General features: G+C 35.3%; 1 protein-coding gene across 6 annotated transcripts; it reads left to right on the plus strand.

Annotated features, from left to right (window-relative positions):
- Positions 1–857: 857 nt before the first annotated feature.
- Positions 858–16,714, plus strand: LOC114423518 (DNA ligase 1-like). 6 transcript variants are annotated; one of them, XM_028390306.1, is made up of 13 exons: positions 864–991; positions 9,527–9,664; positions 9,809–10,946; positions 11,040–11,073; positions 12,027–12,106; positions 12,340–12,399; positions 12,537–12,647; positions 12,734–12,814; positions 12,933–13,013; positions 13,550–14,174; positions 14,427–14,536; positions 15,556–15,586; positions 16,225–16,714. In XM_028390306.1, exons 3-13 carry the CDS (start codon positions 9,897–9,899, stop codon positions 16,386–16,388), a joined length of 2,427 nt encoding a protein of 808 aa, XP_028246107.1. In that variant the 5' UTR covers positions 864–991; positions 9,527–9,664; positions 9,809–9,896; the 3' UTR covers positions 16,389–16,714. The 6 variants fall into 6 exon arrangements, with proteins under 6 accessions (XP_028246106.1, XP_028246110.1, XP_028246111.1 ...); XM_028390307.1 differs by having other exon boundaries at positions 885–991; positions 9,554–9,664; XM_028390308.1 differs by lacking the exon at positions 9,527–9,664 and adding an exon at positions 8,764–8,820 and having other exon boundaries at positions 888–991.
- Positions 16,715–17,829: the final 1,115 nt, after the last annotated feature.

Raw genomic sequence — 17,829 nt, forward strand, 5'->3', positions numbered from 1 at the left:
ATGTTCATACACTGATAATATAAAATAGTTTTACACTGTTATCTAATCACGAATCACCATTTCAATTATTTTAAAATATTTATTTTAAAAATTAACAAACTTAACATTTGTTTGTAATTGAAATGTAACCCTTAACTCTTTCTTTTTCTCTTAAATATAACCCTTAATTGTTTCTCTAACCCTCTAGTTTTATTATCAAATATTATTTTTACAATATAAAATTATTAAAATTATAATATAAATTCATTTACATATTTGAATTCATAATAAAGTTAAAAATAAAAAAAAATTACAGTTATAATTTTCAAGAAAAGAAACTATTTAATATAAATTAAAAAATATTTCCTTTAAAAAATATGTAAATAACCAATTTTCAAACTATATTCAAATATTCAAATATATTTTCATTTCATTCTACATTAATAAACTACTGTTAAGTTTTGGATTATCATGAGATTTATTCACTAATTTTAAAATTTTCTTTTTGGTAGATCACTAATTTTAACCTTTTGCATCATATCTTTTTGATTTACGATATTAACACAGTTCCCTCAACGAGCTGGGCTATACCACTTTGTTACCTGTGCATCATAATTTCATAAAGAGGAACAGTACTCTTACATTGGCACATTCAATTATTCATTACTCACAGAAAAAAAAATAAAAATCGACCCAGTTATAATTAATAATTTCAGATATGTAATCTTACATATAATCTAAGAAATACAACAGGAAATGCATGACACAAAGGAATTTCAAACCACAACCGTTGATCTTGTACGTACCCCATCAGAGCCATTGCACCCGAATTTCGGAGTCTTACATGACAATTTAACTGCATTTAAAATCCACATTTGAAGTCCGAACTTTAAATTCTCCGAAATAACCCCACTCACACACTAACATAGTTACTGACAGTGCCAGAGAGAGAAAGACGTGTGAAGTGTGAGTGAAGAAGCTCTTGATGTTTTCTCTTGCAACCTCTGAATCTGTAAGCTTCTTCCCTTCCAATTTCCCTTCTCACGCGTCGTTTTAGGTTTAGAAGTTTGCATCTTTATGTTCTCCGGTGTCAATTGTTGCATGGGGTGGGGGAATTTGGGGTGAGGAATTTTTAGGGCTTTGAATGGAAAACATGAATTACTCAAGACTTTACTTTGATTTGATTGTTTGGGCTATGGTTGAGATCAAAGGTTCTCTCTGGGTGTATTTAAGAAGAAGAAAAATTGATTTTTTCAAGCTTTTTCAATTCTCACCATGGCTCTGCTGTGCTCTGGGGAGAATTTTGTTTTTGAAATTGCATGAATAGGGTTACCCTTTTGATGGGGTGATGTGATTTTCTCTGGAAATGGTGCAAAATTAATAATCAAGGATTGGTGTTTTTTTTATGTTAATTTGTTATTCGCCCTCCCATGCTGGATAGTGTTGGGTATTATCATGTTGGCTTTTTGTTTGTCATCAACTGCATTCCTTTTTTGGTTTTACCAGGGGGTCTAATTTTTGTTTTTTATGCTTTCGTTGCAATTAATTGACATGGGATAGATATATTCATAGTTATTATCAATGTTGGGATAACAGCGTGTGGCAACCAACCCTGAAAGCACTATTGTGTGATGGCTGCTATTTTAATTTTTTTAATACAGATATGTAATCTATACTATATGCATGATATGCATTTAATATTCAAGTTTACTCAAAATTCGTGACATATTCTTAGTTATCATTGAAAAGTCAAAATATAGGTCAAAAGACAAATATACAAGTAACAAATGAGTGTAGAAAACAGTAATAGAGCAGACTGAAAACAGCTGGAGAAGAGAAAAAGAAGGCTGCTCAATTTCAGTAGCGGTAAAACCACCAGAGAAGAGGTGGTCTCTGGAGAAGAGTTAGAGAGAAGAAGGCTTGTGTTTGGCTCCTTCTAGAACATAATTGTGGCTGATTTTTGTTCTTTTTGGGGTAGGTTTTTTTTTTTTTCTTTTTGGTCTAACCATTAGGTTGTCAAATTGTGATTCAAATCATGAATCGGAAGGCCTATTTCTTGAATTGTGAATTAAAAGATTAATTATCAATAGTTAAAAACAGTATATCCAGCAATTAATGATCAATAGCTAAAAAGGCGTAAATCTGAGCATTTTAACATGAAAGCAACAAAGAGGAGAGACAACAAGTATACAAATACCAAAATAGAGGCAGGATATCACTGACCAGCAAGACCTTAAATAGTGATTGCAACCAGCAATATCATAATAGGCAACATAGAATATTTGAAGCGCATGTAGCACTGTAGCACAATAGTGTGTGGCTCACATTGGGTTTGGATTGACAGAGAAAGCATAAAAGAAAAATAGGGTTTCTTTCTAAAATATTTTATGTGGGTCACATTGGAGGGTTTGGATTGGCTGTTTTGCTCCCGTTTGGCACAGTTTTTTCAGAACCGGGTCATGTATGACCCTACCCAATTACATGTTTTGCCCATCCTTGATAATAGATATAGACAGTTAGTTAGTTAGCAGCTGAGTCATTGTTGACTAAGTATAACAGTTAGTCAGTTATACAGACAGGTAGTTAGTTAGACTAACTGTTATGTAGTTAGAATTCTCTATTATCAAGGGTGTGTATTCAATTGTAACTAACCAATTTCATAATACAATAACAGTTTCTTAGCTTTCAGTTTTATCTCTTTCTCTCTCACTGATATGTATTTCTTCATGGTATCCAGAGCTTCCTAAAGCCTTCAATGGCAGTTTGATCCTAATTTGTTTTTTGCTTCCACCGACATATTCTATTCAGTTTGTTATTTTTGTTCATGTGATTCAAGCGAATCCACGATTTTTCATTCTGTTTGGCGTTCCAATTACTGTGTCTTCTTCGATCGAGTTTTAATCCTGTTCGGATGCGGTTTTTGGTTTGCGATTCTGTTTCTTCGTTGATCACGATTTCCTTTGGCGTGTTCGTCACACTCCTTTGATCTCCATCTTTGATTGTGCGTGACTTGTGTTTGTGTTCCTTAATTGCGTTTTTCTCAGATCACGATCTCAGCGTTGAAGTGTTGAAGTTTTGCTTCTTGTAATCTCCATATTAGGTTCACAGTTGTGTTTTTCTTGTTTCTGTTAAATTTCGCATCCTGCGTTTGCTATGCCGTCATTGCTGATCAATGCTGTTCCGGTGACTGGGGGTCTAGTCAACTCCTCCTTTGGTGTTGTCAATAATTTTGCATATTATGTTACGGCTAAACTTACGGATGATAATTTTTTGCTTTGGAAGCAGCAAATTGAACCAGTTCTAAAGGTTCATCATCTTCAGCGTGTTGTTGTCAGTCTTCTTATTCCTCCAAAGTATCTTATACAAGAAGATGCAGACATGAATATAGACAGTTAGTTAGTTAGCATCCTTGATAATAGATATAGACAGTTAGTTAGTTAGCAGCTGAGTCATTGTTGACTCAGCATAACAGTTAGTCAGTTATACAGACAGGTAGTTAGTTAGACTAACTGTTATGCAGTTAGAATTCTCTATTATCAAGGATGTGTATTCAGTTGTAACTAACTAATTTCATAATACAATAACAGTTTCTTAGCTTTCAGTTTTATCTCTTTTTCTCTCACTGATATGGATTTCTTCATGGTATCTAGAGCTTCCTAAAGCCTTCAATGACAGTTTGATCCTATTTTTTTTTTTGCTTCTGCCGACATATTCTATTCAGTTCGCTATTTTTGTTCGTGTGATTCGAGCGGATCCACAATTTTTCGTTCTGTTTGGCGTTCCGATTACTGTGTCTTCTTCGGTCGAGTTTTAATCCTGTTTGGATGCGGTTTTTGGTTTGCGATTCTGTTTCTTCGTTGACCGTGATTTTTTTTTTGCGTGTTCGTCACACTCCTTTGATCTCCATCTTTGATCGTGCGTGACTTGTGTTTGTGTTCCTTAATCGCGTTTTTCTCAGATCATGATCTTAGCGTTGAAGTGTTGAAGTTTCTCGTAATCTCCATATTAGGTTCACAGTATTGTTTTTCTTTTTTCTGTTCAATTTTGCATCCTACATTTGCTATGTTGTCATTGCCGATCAATGCTGTTCCGATGACCGGGGGTCTAGTCAACTCCTCCTCTGGTGTTGTCAATAATTTTGCGTATCATGTTATGGCTAAACTTACGGATGATAGTTTTTTGCTTTGGAAGCAGCAAATTGAACCTGTTCTAAAGGTTCATCATCTTCAGCGTTTTGTTGTCAGTCCTCTTATTCCTCCAATGTATATTACACAAGAAGATGCAGACATGGATAAAGAAAATCCAGCTTATGCAACCTGGGAATATCAAGACCAGTCACTGCTTGTTTGGCTTCAGTTGTCCTTATTTGAGGCAATTCTGTTAAAAGTTGTTGGCTGTGTTCATGCACATCAAGTATGGGAAAAGATACATACATAATCACTTTCATGCTAAAACAAAAGCAAAATCTAGATATCTTCGCACGGAACTTAGGAATACCAGAAAAGGGGAATGCTCCATAGGTGAATTTCTCACTCGTATAAAGACAATTGTTGATTCTTTACTAGCCATTGGACAGCCTGTTTCTGTTCAGGAACAGATAGATGTTATTCTTGAAGGTTTGCCAAGTGAATATGGTGGAGGAAAAGGTAGAGTGAATATGATTGAGGAGATCCAATCTCTTCCTTTGGCTCAAGAACAGAGGCTTGAAAAGTAAAGAGAAAATGCTATTGCTCCTGCACTGAATTTAACTCGAGCTCAAACAGCAAAGGTAGAGGATACTGATTAAGATTCAGCATCTCAAGTGCAATTTACTCAACACAATGATGGAGGCAGATCCTCTAATTCCAGAGGAAGAGGTGGCAGGTCTGGCTATGGGTATAGAGGAGACAGGAATTGTGGTAACAATGATAACAAAAACTATGGAAATAACGAGAACAAGGTTTTTGGAAATGGTGACCACAGGAATTATGGAAATACTGATAGGTATAAAATACAGTGTTAAGTCTGCTACAAGTTTGACCATGATGCAGCTGATTGCTATCACAGGTTTAATCCAAATTATGTAGCTCAGCAGTATAATCAGAATCAGTCGTTGAATCAGCACAGAAACTACTCTTATCAGAGGTCTAATTGTCAGGCTCTGAACAATAAGTCTCAGTCACAGCAAAATGCACAAGCTCCTCAGGCGTACTTAGCCAATGCTAATCCTACTCAGCAATCACAGAATTGGTACATTAACTATGGAGCAACTCATCATGTCACTGCATCTCCTCAGAACTTGATGAATGAAGTTCCAACCTCGGGCAATGAGCAAGTTTTCCTTGGCAATGGTCAAGGTTTGCCTATTACTGGTTCAACAGTTTTTAATTCTCCTTTTGCCTCTAATGTTAAATTAACTCTAAATAATCTTTTGCATGTCCCTCACATAACTAAGAACTTAGTTAGTGTGAGTTAGTTTGCCAAAGATAATGTCTTTTTTGAGTTTCACTCATCTCATTGTGTTGTCAAATCTCAGGTTGATGGTTCCATCCTTCTTAGAGGTGCTCTTAGTCAAGATGGCCTCTATGTCTTCTCAAATCTTCTGAACTCTTCTTTCAAGTTCACTGTTGGAAAGGCTGCTGCCAATGTTCATATGTCTTCCCTTTCAGATTTGTCTTCTCATTGTAATAATGTCAGTACTAGTGCACTCAATACTAGTAATTATAGTTTAGTTTCCCTTTGGCATAACAGACTAGGTCATCCTAGTTCTGCTGTTGTAACTCATGTTCTTAGGACCTGTAATATACCTTGTTCCAATAAAATGACAGAAGAATTGTATACTGCCTGTTGTATTGGCAAATCTCACAGACTTCCTTCTCATCCTTCTGATTTTGTCTATTGTGCTCCTCTTGAGTTAATATTCTGTGATCTATGGGGACCTGCACCTATGCTTTCTTCTATGGGTTTCAATTATTATGTCTCATTTGTTGATGCTTATAGCCGTTACACTTGTATTTATTTTTTAAAACATAAATCTGAAACTCTTTCTGACAGTTTAGGAGTCTTGCTGAGTTACAGTTAAACCAGAAAATTAAAAGTGTTCAAACTGATTGGGGGGTGGGGGTGGGGGGGTGAGTTTAGATCTTTTACTCAATATTTTAATCAATTAGGTATTCATCATAGGTTTATCTATCCTCATACTCACCATCAAAATGGTGTAGTGGAAAGAAAACACAGGTACATTGTTGAAATGGGTTTAACTCTTTTGTCACAGGCTTCCATGCCTCTTTCTTATTGGGATCATGCGTTTCATACAGCAGTTTATCTCATTAATAGACTTCCTTCTGCCTATCACAAAAATACTATCCCTTATGAGATGATTTTTAACAAATATCCTGATTATTCTTTTCTAAAAGTGTTTGGGTGTATGTGCTTTCCTCATCTAAGGTCCTTTAATAACCATAAACTTGATTTCAGGTCCAGTCCTTGTACTTTTTTGGGGTATTCACCTCATCATAAAAGATATAAATGTCTTGATTCAAAGGGCAAGATTTTTCTGTCTCATGATGTTATTTTCAATGAATCCAGCTTCCCTTTTTCTGTTGCTAAGGCTCATGTTTCATCCCCCCCTTCTAGTGTTCCTTCTCAATTACTTCCTCTTGGTGTCCTTCCTATACCTACTGCTCATCCTAATCCTCCTTCTCATTCTATAGAGTCTATAGAGTCACTTGGTTCATTGTCTCAATCTGTTGAGTTGAATTCTCCTTAGCTTGTTCCCACTGAACAAGCTGCATCCTCTACTCCAGTGAATGATGAGTCTTCTCACTCTACTGCTTTATCCTCTCATCCTCCTTCTCAACCTCCAAATACACATCCCATGCAAACTAGATCAAAGTTAGGTATTGTCTGCCCTCGGTTACATCCTACTTTACTTCTAACTACTGCTGAATCTACTTCTGTTAAACATGCTCTCTCATCTCTTGAGTGGAAGGAAGCTATGCAGCAAGAGTACAGTACTCTTATGGCCAATAACACTTGGTCTCTGGTCCCCTTACCCTCAGGCAGAAAAGCCATTGGCTGCAAGTGGGCTTTCAGGGTAAAACAGAATCCTGGTGGCTCTATCTTGAAGTATAAAGCTTGGTTGGTGGCCAAGGGGTTTAATCAAATTCCTGGTCAGGATTATTCAGAAACTTTTTCACCTGTTGTGAAACCTGTCACAATCAGAATCAAGCTGACTATAGCTCTTACTCATCACTGGTCTATCCTGCAAATTGATGTGAACAATGCTTTTTCTTAATGAGTATTTGGAAGAAGAGGTCTACATGACACAGCCACCTGGGTTTGCTGGTTCTGATAAAAGTATGGTCTGCAAACTCAAGAAAGCTATCTATGGCTTAAAACAGGCACCTAGGGCCTGGTATGAAAGGTTAAGCAAAACACTTCTGATTTTTGGCTTTGTTCAAAGCAAGTGTGATCCATCCCTTCTAGTGTTCAAAACTGTTTTTGACTGCCTTTATCTGTTGATATATGTTGATGATATTACCATCACAGGGTCATCTTCTGTTCTTATTCTAAAATTAATTACCAAACTACATGCTGTCTTTGCCCTTAAACAACTAGGTAATTTGGATTATTTTCTGGGTATTGAAGTAAAACATTTGAGTAATGGTTCTTTGTTGTTATCTCAAGCTAAATACATTCGTGATCTACTTGAAAAGGCTAAGATGGTTGGATGCCAAACCTATCCTCACTGCTCTGCCCTCTGATCTTAAGTTAACTAAACATGGCACAACCAAGATTGTTTTAGTCCCTGTTGCTGATGCTATTCTCTATCGGTCAATTTTTGGGGCACTTTAGTACATCACTGTAACTAGGCCAGAACTAAGTTACAGTGTAAACAAGGTCTGTCAGTTTATGTCAGAACCCATGGAGGAACATTGGAAGGCTGCCATGCGTATTTTAAGGTATCTGAAGTTTACTATAGACTATGGGTTGTCTTTAAAATCTGCTCCTCAAGGAGAACCTATACTTTAGAAGCTTTTTGTGATTCTGATTGGCGAATGGATATGGTTGACAGAAGATCAATTTCAGGGGGCTGTATTTTCTTTGGTCCTAATCCTGTTTCTTGGTGGTCAAAGAAGCAAACTTCTGTTGCTCGATCAACGATAGAAGCTGAATATCGAAGCCTGACTGTTACTGCATCAGAACTTCTATGGATTCAATCCTTACTAAGAGAACTCTGTATTAAAATCACTACTCCAGCTGTCTACTGTGATAATCTCAGCACTGTTGCCTTGAGTCATAATCCTGTTCTTCATTCAAGGACAAAACACATGGAACTAGACATATTTTATGTGAGAGAAAAAGTTTTGGATAAATCCCTGCTGGTGTGTCATGTGCCTGCCTATGCTCAACTAGCTGATGTGTTGACAAAGCCTCTTGCCAAGCAATCTTTTCTGGATTTGAGGTCCAAACTCAGAGTGCTTTATTTCACTGCGTTTCAGAGCACTCTGTGTTTGAGGGGTGAATAACAGATATAGACAGTTAGTTAGTTAGCAGCTGAGTCATTATTGACGCAGCATAACAGTTAATCAGTTATACAGACAGTTAGTTAGCAGCGGAGTCATTCCAGAATCAGCATAATAGTTAGTTAGTTAGACTAACTGTTATGTAGTTAGAATTCTCTATAAATACACTGTTGTGTATTCTGTTGTAACTAACCAATTTCATAATACAGTAACAGTTTCTTAGCTTTCAGTTTTATCACTTTCTCTCTCACTGATATGGATTTCTTCACTTGAACAGAATCTTGCGATACAGAAAATTGTTGTGATCCAAGTCATTTGATTCAGGTGATTCAAGGTGGGACTCAGCACCCAAAACAATTCCTGTACCCATCTATATTGCTGAATATGAGAATCACGTTGAATCACACGTATTGTATTTGTATCACGTTTTTTGTGAATCTATTGACGCTGTTAACCAAGGGTAAAGTCTCATTTTTAGCACTCAAAAAGTGTCAAAACGATGCTGGAGCAGGGGCAAAATGGGCTTTTTTGAAACCCATCATCACCATGGTGCCAGGGTTTTAAATAGCGTGCTATAGTACCTTATCAATGTGGAGCACCCCCTACCTGCCATAGGGGAGGCCATAGTGGACCATATAGCAGGTTGAATAGCAGACATAGCAGCGCTATGTGTTTATTCAAAAAACCTCTGATGGAGACATTAGGGCTTTTGTGGGGCTATTTTTGGGATTTCAATATCCAAAAATAAAATCTACAGCTGTAATAGTGGTGAAAATGATAAAGAAAACTTGGATTTGGAAGATGATGATGAATCCTATCTAGGAAACTTGTATTTGACTTTTGTTGATATTTACTTGTATGATTTGTTTAAGACACATGACTTTTTATTTTTAACATGAATGTCATTAATTTTGAGTAATTTTTACCATTTATGAGAATTTATATATACTATACATTATGTAAACTATGTAAAAAATTTAAAAATTGTGGCTATGCCACTAGAGCATTTTTTAAGCCAGCCGTTATTCACTGCTATCCAGGATTTAAAACATTGCATTGTGCTATAGCATGCAGCCTGCAACTCATCCACGACCATGACCATGAGAACTCCCCTTGACGGCTGCTTTGTAGAGTCCAACTGCTGCTGTGCTGCTATAGCATCCTATCAATAACCTTGGGTTCAATTTTAAAATATTTGCCTTCTCAGAATGCCCTTCCATTGTAGCTAGTTTTTATCGTTTATTTTCCCCTCTTTATTTGCACTTTGCTGTTTGAGTGTTTGTCATACCTATACTAAATGATGTGTTTTTTTAATTTTCCAGGTAGGCTTCAGTTGTGCTATTTAACAGTGTAGGGCACTGCGTGTTTACGAAATAATAAGTTTGTATAATTACTGTAATTAATATCAGTATGGGTGAGGAAGAACCAGCGAATGAAGTTTCCAAGACTGATTCAAATGGAAAGAGCTTGCAGGAGAAAACTTTGGATGAAACTACTGAGAAAAAGGACTTGGAAACTGATGGAGGAAAAGTCTTGGAGAACAATGGAATCAAAGAGAATATTGTAAAAGAAATTGAAGATAAGAAAGCTGATGGTGTGGAAAAGGTAGAAGAGGACAAGAAAATTGTTGTTGTGAAAGAAGCAAAAGAGGATAAGAAAGAAGATGGGGTGAAAGAAGCTAAAGAGGATAAGATAGAAGAAGGGGTGGAAGAAGTAAAAAAGGATAACAAAGAAGATGGAGTGGAAGAAGCAAAAGAGGATACGAAAGAATATGGGGTTGAAGAAGTAAAGGAGGATAAAAAAGATGGGGTGGAAGCAGTAAATGAGGATAAGAAACAAGATAGGGTGGAAGAAGTAGAAGAGGATAAGGAAGTTGATGGTGTGAAAGAAGTCATAGAGGATAAGGAAGTTGATGATGTGAAAGAAGTCAAGGAGGATAAGGAAATTGATGGTGTGAAAGAAGTAGTAGAAGATAAAAAAGGTGATGAGTTGAAAGAAATAGAAGAGGATAAGAAAGATGATCATATATCTGAGACTGATAAAATGGATGAAGACACCAAGGTTAAGGAAACAATTAAAGGTAAACAAGAAAATGAAAAAGTGCAAGCTGAGAAACCAGAAGTAGATGCTATGGAAGTAGAGGGTGGCATTCAGGAGGAGGAGAGCGATGAAAAGGAGAAAAAAGACGTGGCGATGGAGGAGGATGAAGATGAGGATAAGGATAATATTGATAAGTCAAAAGAAGAAGAGAAGGCAGAAGATAGTAAGGGTAAGAAAGGATCAAAAAAACGTGGGATAGGGAAGATCGATGGGGAGAAAGTGAAAGAAAAAAGAAAGGAACCAAAGAAAACAGAGCCAAGGACTCCTACTATTGAACGCCCTGTGCGGGAAAGGAAGTCAGTGGAGAGGTTGGTAGCATCAATTGATAAAGATGCAACCAAAGAATTTCTCATTGAAAAGGTATTTGTTTTCAGTATCACATTTGAAATATTTACCCTTAAATATGCATTTATTTTAACTTAATTTGCTTACAGCTTCTCTTTCAAATTGTAGGGTCGTGGTACACCTTTAAAAAATATACCAAATGGTATGGTGCTTTCCTTTTTTGAATTCTTGTTCGATAATGGTGTTTTAATTCCCTTCTGTATATACTCAAGCAACAGAAGTTAATATAATGCATAATGTTCTTGCATAAGTATTCCACATTCTTCTTGGGTTTATGACAAAATCTTGATAAAATTGTATGAATTGAATTTAACATTTAACATAAATATCAGGCAAGAAATGTGCCAGATATATTGTTTCTATACTTATCCATTTATGGTCAAGAATGTGATTTGTAGAGATGGCTGATTGAAGATTTTGAAATTATAGGGTTATTGTGACACTTCAATTCAATGATTATGTGAACCAAGGAGATATGCTTAACTACATATTTCCCCCCAAAATATTGAGCCCCTCACCCTGCAGATTGTCATGAGTTGATGTTCCTTACTTACAACATTAGCTGTTACATTGATAATGCTATTGTCAAAATCCATTAGTGTATACTGATTTGAATTTCTTGTGAACTTTAATCCATTAATAAAATTGTCAACTTTTTGCTTGCCTTCTTTTCCTATTAAAAGGGAAAAATGTTTGTGTATGTATATTCCTTTTTCCCTCCTATTGTACCTTAAATGTCAATAATAATGACACAAACTTTGGGAATATCCAATCTCCTTCCTTTCACTCTTAATGGCAAATGAATTATCAGCTAATTATAGTTTATCTTATTTAATGTCATTTAACTATTGGGTCTATGGAATCTTTAGCACTCGAGATAATGGGAGAACATAGTGAACTATTTAATTGACCATAATTTAGCAGTAACAGAAAAGGTTCCTGTTATGAATATTTAAATAAAGTTGACTTGATATATGGGGGATTTATTAATTTTTGTTCTTATATACATTCATTATGTTGTGAAGTGTGGATGCATGTTTCTTCTTCTTTAGAACAGCTAAAACTTTATGACTCTTGTTGCATTTTCTGCTTTAGTGGCATTTAAGTTATCTAGAAGGAAGACTGAAGATACGTTCAAATTGCTCCATACAATTCTCTTTGGAAGGAGAGGAAAGGTATGTCTTACTTCATTTACTATCTGTGTTTTTTGATACAGCTGTTATGCCACCTCCATTGACTTTTATTTTAGTTTTTGACTTTTTGTATTATGCCACCTCTATAGTTCATGATATGGGGTAGTGGCTGCCAAGATTGTTAAAATGTTAAACACTCAAAACTTACCTGGTGTTAAAATGTCACACTAATGTTATTATGCTTTCATGTGAATCCTCTTTTTACTCTTTCTCAGGCAGTTGAGATCAAGAGTAATATATCAAGGTTTTCTGGTTTCGTGTGGCGTGACAATGAGGTAATTATTACCTTTGTATATTAAGAGTTACAATCATAGGGTTTTGTTGATAGTAAGTTCTTTTACTGATTTCTTGCTTTTCTGATTGAAGTCCTTCATCTGCTGAAGTTTCTAACGTCCAAATATTGTTACTGCAGGAAAAGCAAAGGATTAAAGTAAAAGAAAAACTTGACAAGTGTAATAAAGAGAAGTTACTGGAATTCTGTGATGTGCTTGACATAACAATTAACAAGGCAACATCAAGGAAGGTGTGTTGGTCAAGCATTATTGATGTGTTTTGACTAATACCATTTAACACAGCCCTATTATTGCTTATAGATTTCTACTTATGCAGGAAGATATTATTGCTAAGCTTATAGATTTTTTAGTTGCCCCTCATGCAACCACAACTGTGTTACTTGCGGAAAAAGACAAGGTTTTCTTTATTCTTTTGTGTTTCAATTTTTTTTCCGTATGTTGTGGTAATTTCTTTTTACCTAGATAACTATATTTTGGTCACAATATTCATATTATTTATTTTTAACTATTATCAGCCCAGTAAGGGAACAAAGCGCAAGCGTGTTGTAAAACGGGGTTCATCAAGATCTGCGACAACTTCAAGACGTTCTGTGAAGGTAATAGCTCACTCCTTTAACTGCAGGAATTTGAAATGTGATTTTAACAAAAAGAAAAAGACTACCAACTTCCCCTCTATTGAGGAAAATAGTTTTTCTATTTTTATCTTTTATGTTCTAACAAATCTATTTAGCCCGTTTGGATAAACTTCTCCCTAAGCACTTATAGGAAAAGTAAATAAGGTAAAATGAATTAAGCTTTTAGAAAATTTAAATAGTTGTGGTTTGACAAAACTGTTCTTAGTTTCAATTTTATGTTTCTATTATACCCCCCCCCCCCCCTCCCCCCCACAATATTGTTGTATTGGGATGGGCTTGTGGTATAGTACTACTATACTAGTGCTTAATTGCTTGTTGGTATAATTTAGTATCAGTGCTGTGTGTTATATTGCTTTTTCATGTTAATCTAATCCCATATTATTCAGAATATAGTATCAACATAAGTGATCTTGGCAGTTTTAGTTCGTTTTTACTGGGATCTTCTCCTTTGTTATTTGGTTTTCTTTTGCTTAACTTTTTTGGCATGTATTTTTCAGAGTCAGAAGAAAAATGAAGATTCTTCAGTAGTGCGGAGAAAGAGTACAAGTGACGCAGAAGATGAGTCAGAGGAAGAAGAGAGAGATGAAGAAAATGAGGAGGAAAATGAAAATGGTGTTCCTAACAAATCTGAGGATGAAACACCAGAGAAATCTGAAAGTGAAGACAAAAGTGATTCTGGGAGTGAATCTGAAGATACAAAAGAAAAGAAAAAACCTTCTAAAACATCATCCACTAAGAAAGAATCTGCTAAGAAAAGTAAAATTGAGAAAATTACAGTTGCAACTAAAACTCGATCACCACATAAAAGAACACCTAAGAAAGCATCATTCAACCTCTCAAAGTCTGATGATGACAGTGATGAAAGTCCAAATCCAAAGGTCTTTTCAAGGAAGAAGAAAAATGAGAAAGGAGGAAAGCATAAGACTGATGATGATAGTGATGAAAGTCCAAATCCAAAGGTATTTTCAAGGAAGAAGAAAAATGAGAAAGGAGGAAAGCAGAAGATTGATGATGATAGTGATGAAAGTCCAAATCCAAAGGTCTTTTCAAGGAAGAAAAATGAGAAAGGAGGAAAGCAGAAGAGGTCAACACCAACAAAGTCTACATCCAAAGAGAAAACTGGTAGATATCTTGAGTTCTCCTTTGCTATTGCCATTATTTCATTTGAAAATGTTCTGATTTGAATAACTGTTGTGTTCTAGTAAAAAGTATTTTTTAGCTGAAACTAAATATTAAGGCATTGGTAGTCTGCACATTTATTTTTCCATTTCCATCAGTTTAAATGCAAATGTTTTTTAATTGAAAAACTTATAATGATTTTTGTGTAATTATCTTCATCCCATGTACATTATAAAATATCTCTGTTGTATCAAGCAGAAAAAGTCACTAAAGGAAAAGGCAAGAAGAAAGAGAAGTCAAGCCCTAGTGATAATCAGTTACGTGATGCGATATGTAAAATTCTTAAAGAAGTTGACTTCAATACGGTAAGATGTTGAAAACTTGAAATAAAATTTACATAATTCAGTGACTAGTTGAATTTTATGTTTACATAGCTAAAGATAGTGGAACTCAATGTAGTAGAGATGAGAATATTGCATTGAATGTGTGGACAAATTAGATGTGATAGGATTAGGAATGATTGCATTAGAGAAAAGGTTGAAAGTAGAAACTTGTATTAGGTGGTTTGGGCATGTGGTGAGAAGACTTGTAAAAGCTCCAACAAAGAGAGTAAATCAGATGGAGGGTTGCCCAATTGCTAGGGGCAGAGGGAGATCAAACTATCAGTGAAACGATTAAGGGTTTAAAGGTCAATAATTATAAACATGATTTATGACAAAACATTATGCAATTGTTTGATTTAGGTAGCTGAGCCCAGTTAGGGGGTGTAAAGGCTTTGTTGCTGTTTGTAATACATAGATGAAGCATTGCAAAACTATTTATAGGCTTATTGTTCTACTTCATATTGTATCTTAACTGAGATACTGTCAAAATCCTCCTTGAAAGCTTGACAAATAACCCTAGGTTAAGGTAAATTGGCCTTTTCTCTGTCAATGCTACTAGAACAATTAAGATATTTATTTACCTTTCAACCAACTTATGTATGGATAATTGGATACGGCATGACCCAGTAATCGATGCTTTAGTCATTGACATAATCTGTCAAGTCAGAGAGATGGATTATTAAACATGTGCAGTACATGCCTGGAAGGCTGGAATGTGGCAGCAGATTTGCTACATATCAAACCTTGTAATATTGTTGGCATCTATACAATTCCTTCATATTGCAAGTGGAATTTGTAGAATTCTTAGATCTAATATTGAATATTGCATTTATGATGCTGTTGCTGAAGTGGACTACTTTGTCATTGTTGCAGGCCATCTTATTGCTATAAAAAGATGGTGTTTATGGCCACGAACCAGACAATGTTAATGTTGTATTTAGTGTCTCTACTTTATATTCTGTCTTTTCTAAAATTAAAACATTTTTTTTTCTGTTTTGCAGGCAACATTTACTGACATTCTGAAGCAACTTGGTATGGATCCTTATTACTTTTTTTTTTTTGCTCAAATTTATAATTTATACCTTTTCTCAGTAAGTGCTACTTTTGTGCCTTTGAGAACAAGTTCTTTTGTATGCATCTGTTTCTGGATATTGAATTATCAAGTGAATTGTATTATCCTCAAAATCTGGATGACATAATTCACAAGAGCTCTTTCCCATGAATGATCAAGGATATTTAATTTTAGGCTGTGTTTATTTGAGGGGAGGGGGAGAGAAATAGGGGAGAAATAATATTGGTTTTATGTGGGTCCTCCTGCACCTTTTACACTCTACTTTTAATTCAAATATTTTTCTTCTATTTCCATCCTCTAAATCAAACACGACATTAAGGATGTATAGTTTGCTTTGTATAATCTTAATACTATATAAGGGGAGGGGGAGAGAAATAGGGGAGAAATAATGTTGGTTTGATGTGGGTCCTCCTGCACCTTTTACACTCTACTTTTAATTCAAATATTTTTCTTTTATTTCCATCCTCTAAATCAAACACGACATTGAGGATGTATAGTTTGCTGTGTATAGTCTTAATACTATTTACAAATAAAAATGAAAAATATAAGACCATAACTTTAAATTAGGTGCCTAACAAAGTTGCTCCTCATTTTTCAGCTAAGCAATTTGATATGGATCTCACTCCTAAAAAGGCATCTATAAAGCTGATGATTCAGGAAGAACTGACAAAACTAGCTGATGAAGCAGATGACGAGGAGGACGGAGAAGAGGATGCTGAGAAAGATGAAGCCCCATCTACAGGCCAGGAGGTTAAAGCCTGATTGAGGAGTAGACCTGACTGCTTAGCAATGCATACTATAACCCTTGTTATGCATGCTTCATCTGTACACTTTGTTGGGTGGAAGTGGCTGTAACTTATTCTTAGCATCCATCCAATCTGAAGAAACTTGTATTTTGTCAATTTAAGCTTTTGGTGGGCTGCCAGTGTGCAGCTTTTTGTTTACATACACCTCAACAAAATCTGTAGGGTTTTATACTGTTCGTGAATAGTGCTGACCACATCTACAGCTGTTTCAACAATCTGTCTAGTTAAATAAATATTTTACCTTTGTAGTTGTCTCCTTTCTGTGCATGTTGAGTTTTTGATAACTAGCACCGTTGTTGGTTGGTCAAGTCTTTATCTTTCTGATCTTAATTTTTTTTTTTGCTATATTATTTTTCATAGTTGTCATTTGGTGTGACAAGATGACGGCTTCATTAGCAGTAGTTGCAATGAAATACATGCAGTGCAGGAGTGATGATCCCATTTCTCACGTGTCTTACAAATACCTCTAATCATTCCAAGTTATATGGTTACAATTTCACAAGAGTGAACCCCGAATTTGTCCTTGAGCATTGTAAGGTAGGATAGATTGGTCCAATAATTTAAAATTTTCACACTAGTTTTCAAAATTTACATATCTCGGTCATTTCAATCTTAAAGTAGGGACCAATATGATTCACATTTGTAAGTTTTAACGACTAGAGTAGGACTTTCATATGCTTAAAGGATTATTGTGTCTATAGTCAAATTTCTTAGGAATGAATTTGGTAGGTTACTTCAATTTCAGTATCATCCCTATATTTTGTAAGTTGGGTTTAATTCTTTTTAACATGCATGCCTATGCCATTTTGGTTTTAAAAGGGTTGTTTGCTGAATGAAATGTGACTGGTGGTAGTGAAGATTGAAGAACACACTCAAGGAATAATGTATTTGGTCAGGTCTAACGTAAATTGTTGGAGGGCCTCAAATGTAAGTGGAAGAAGTCAAAAAGGTTCCTGGTTAGAAGCCTTCTCCACTAAGACTAGTGGAACACCAGGAAAATCTAATTATAGTGATAAGTGCAATTTATATAATGATTTTCATAAAGATTTAAGGTGTCTAGTTGACCAGGTGGGGACATTTAGAGGGAGAATTATTTTACACCCATTTGGTTCATTAAAGTTGACATGGTTGAAAATAAAATATCATTCATACTTTTGCCCGACAAATCATTTACTAACATGTATGCACCGGAATAAAAGTTAAAATAAAAATTATATTTTTTATCAAAGAAACTCTTTCTGTTTTCAGTGTCTTTCCTTTTTTCAACCAAACACAAGTTGGCCATTTGCTAGCAGAGGATGACACACAATATTAGTTCGGTTAACTTTTCTAGTTGGTTTCTTCAGGATTGCTTGGTTTAGATTTTACCGAAATTGATTTTAAAATAAGTTAATTTA

The sequence above is a fragment of the Glycine soja genome, chromosome 8 (assembly GCF_004193775.1).
Source record: "Glycine soja cultivar W05 chromosome 8, ASM419377v2, whole genome shotgun sequence".
Taxonomy (NCBI): Eukaryota; Viridiplantae; Streptophyta; class Magnoliopsida; order Fabales; family Fabaceae; genus Glycine; species Glycine soja.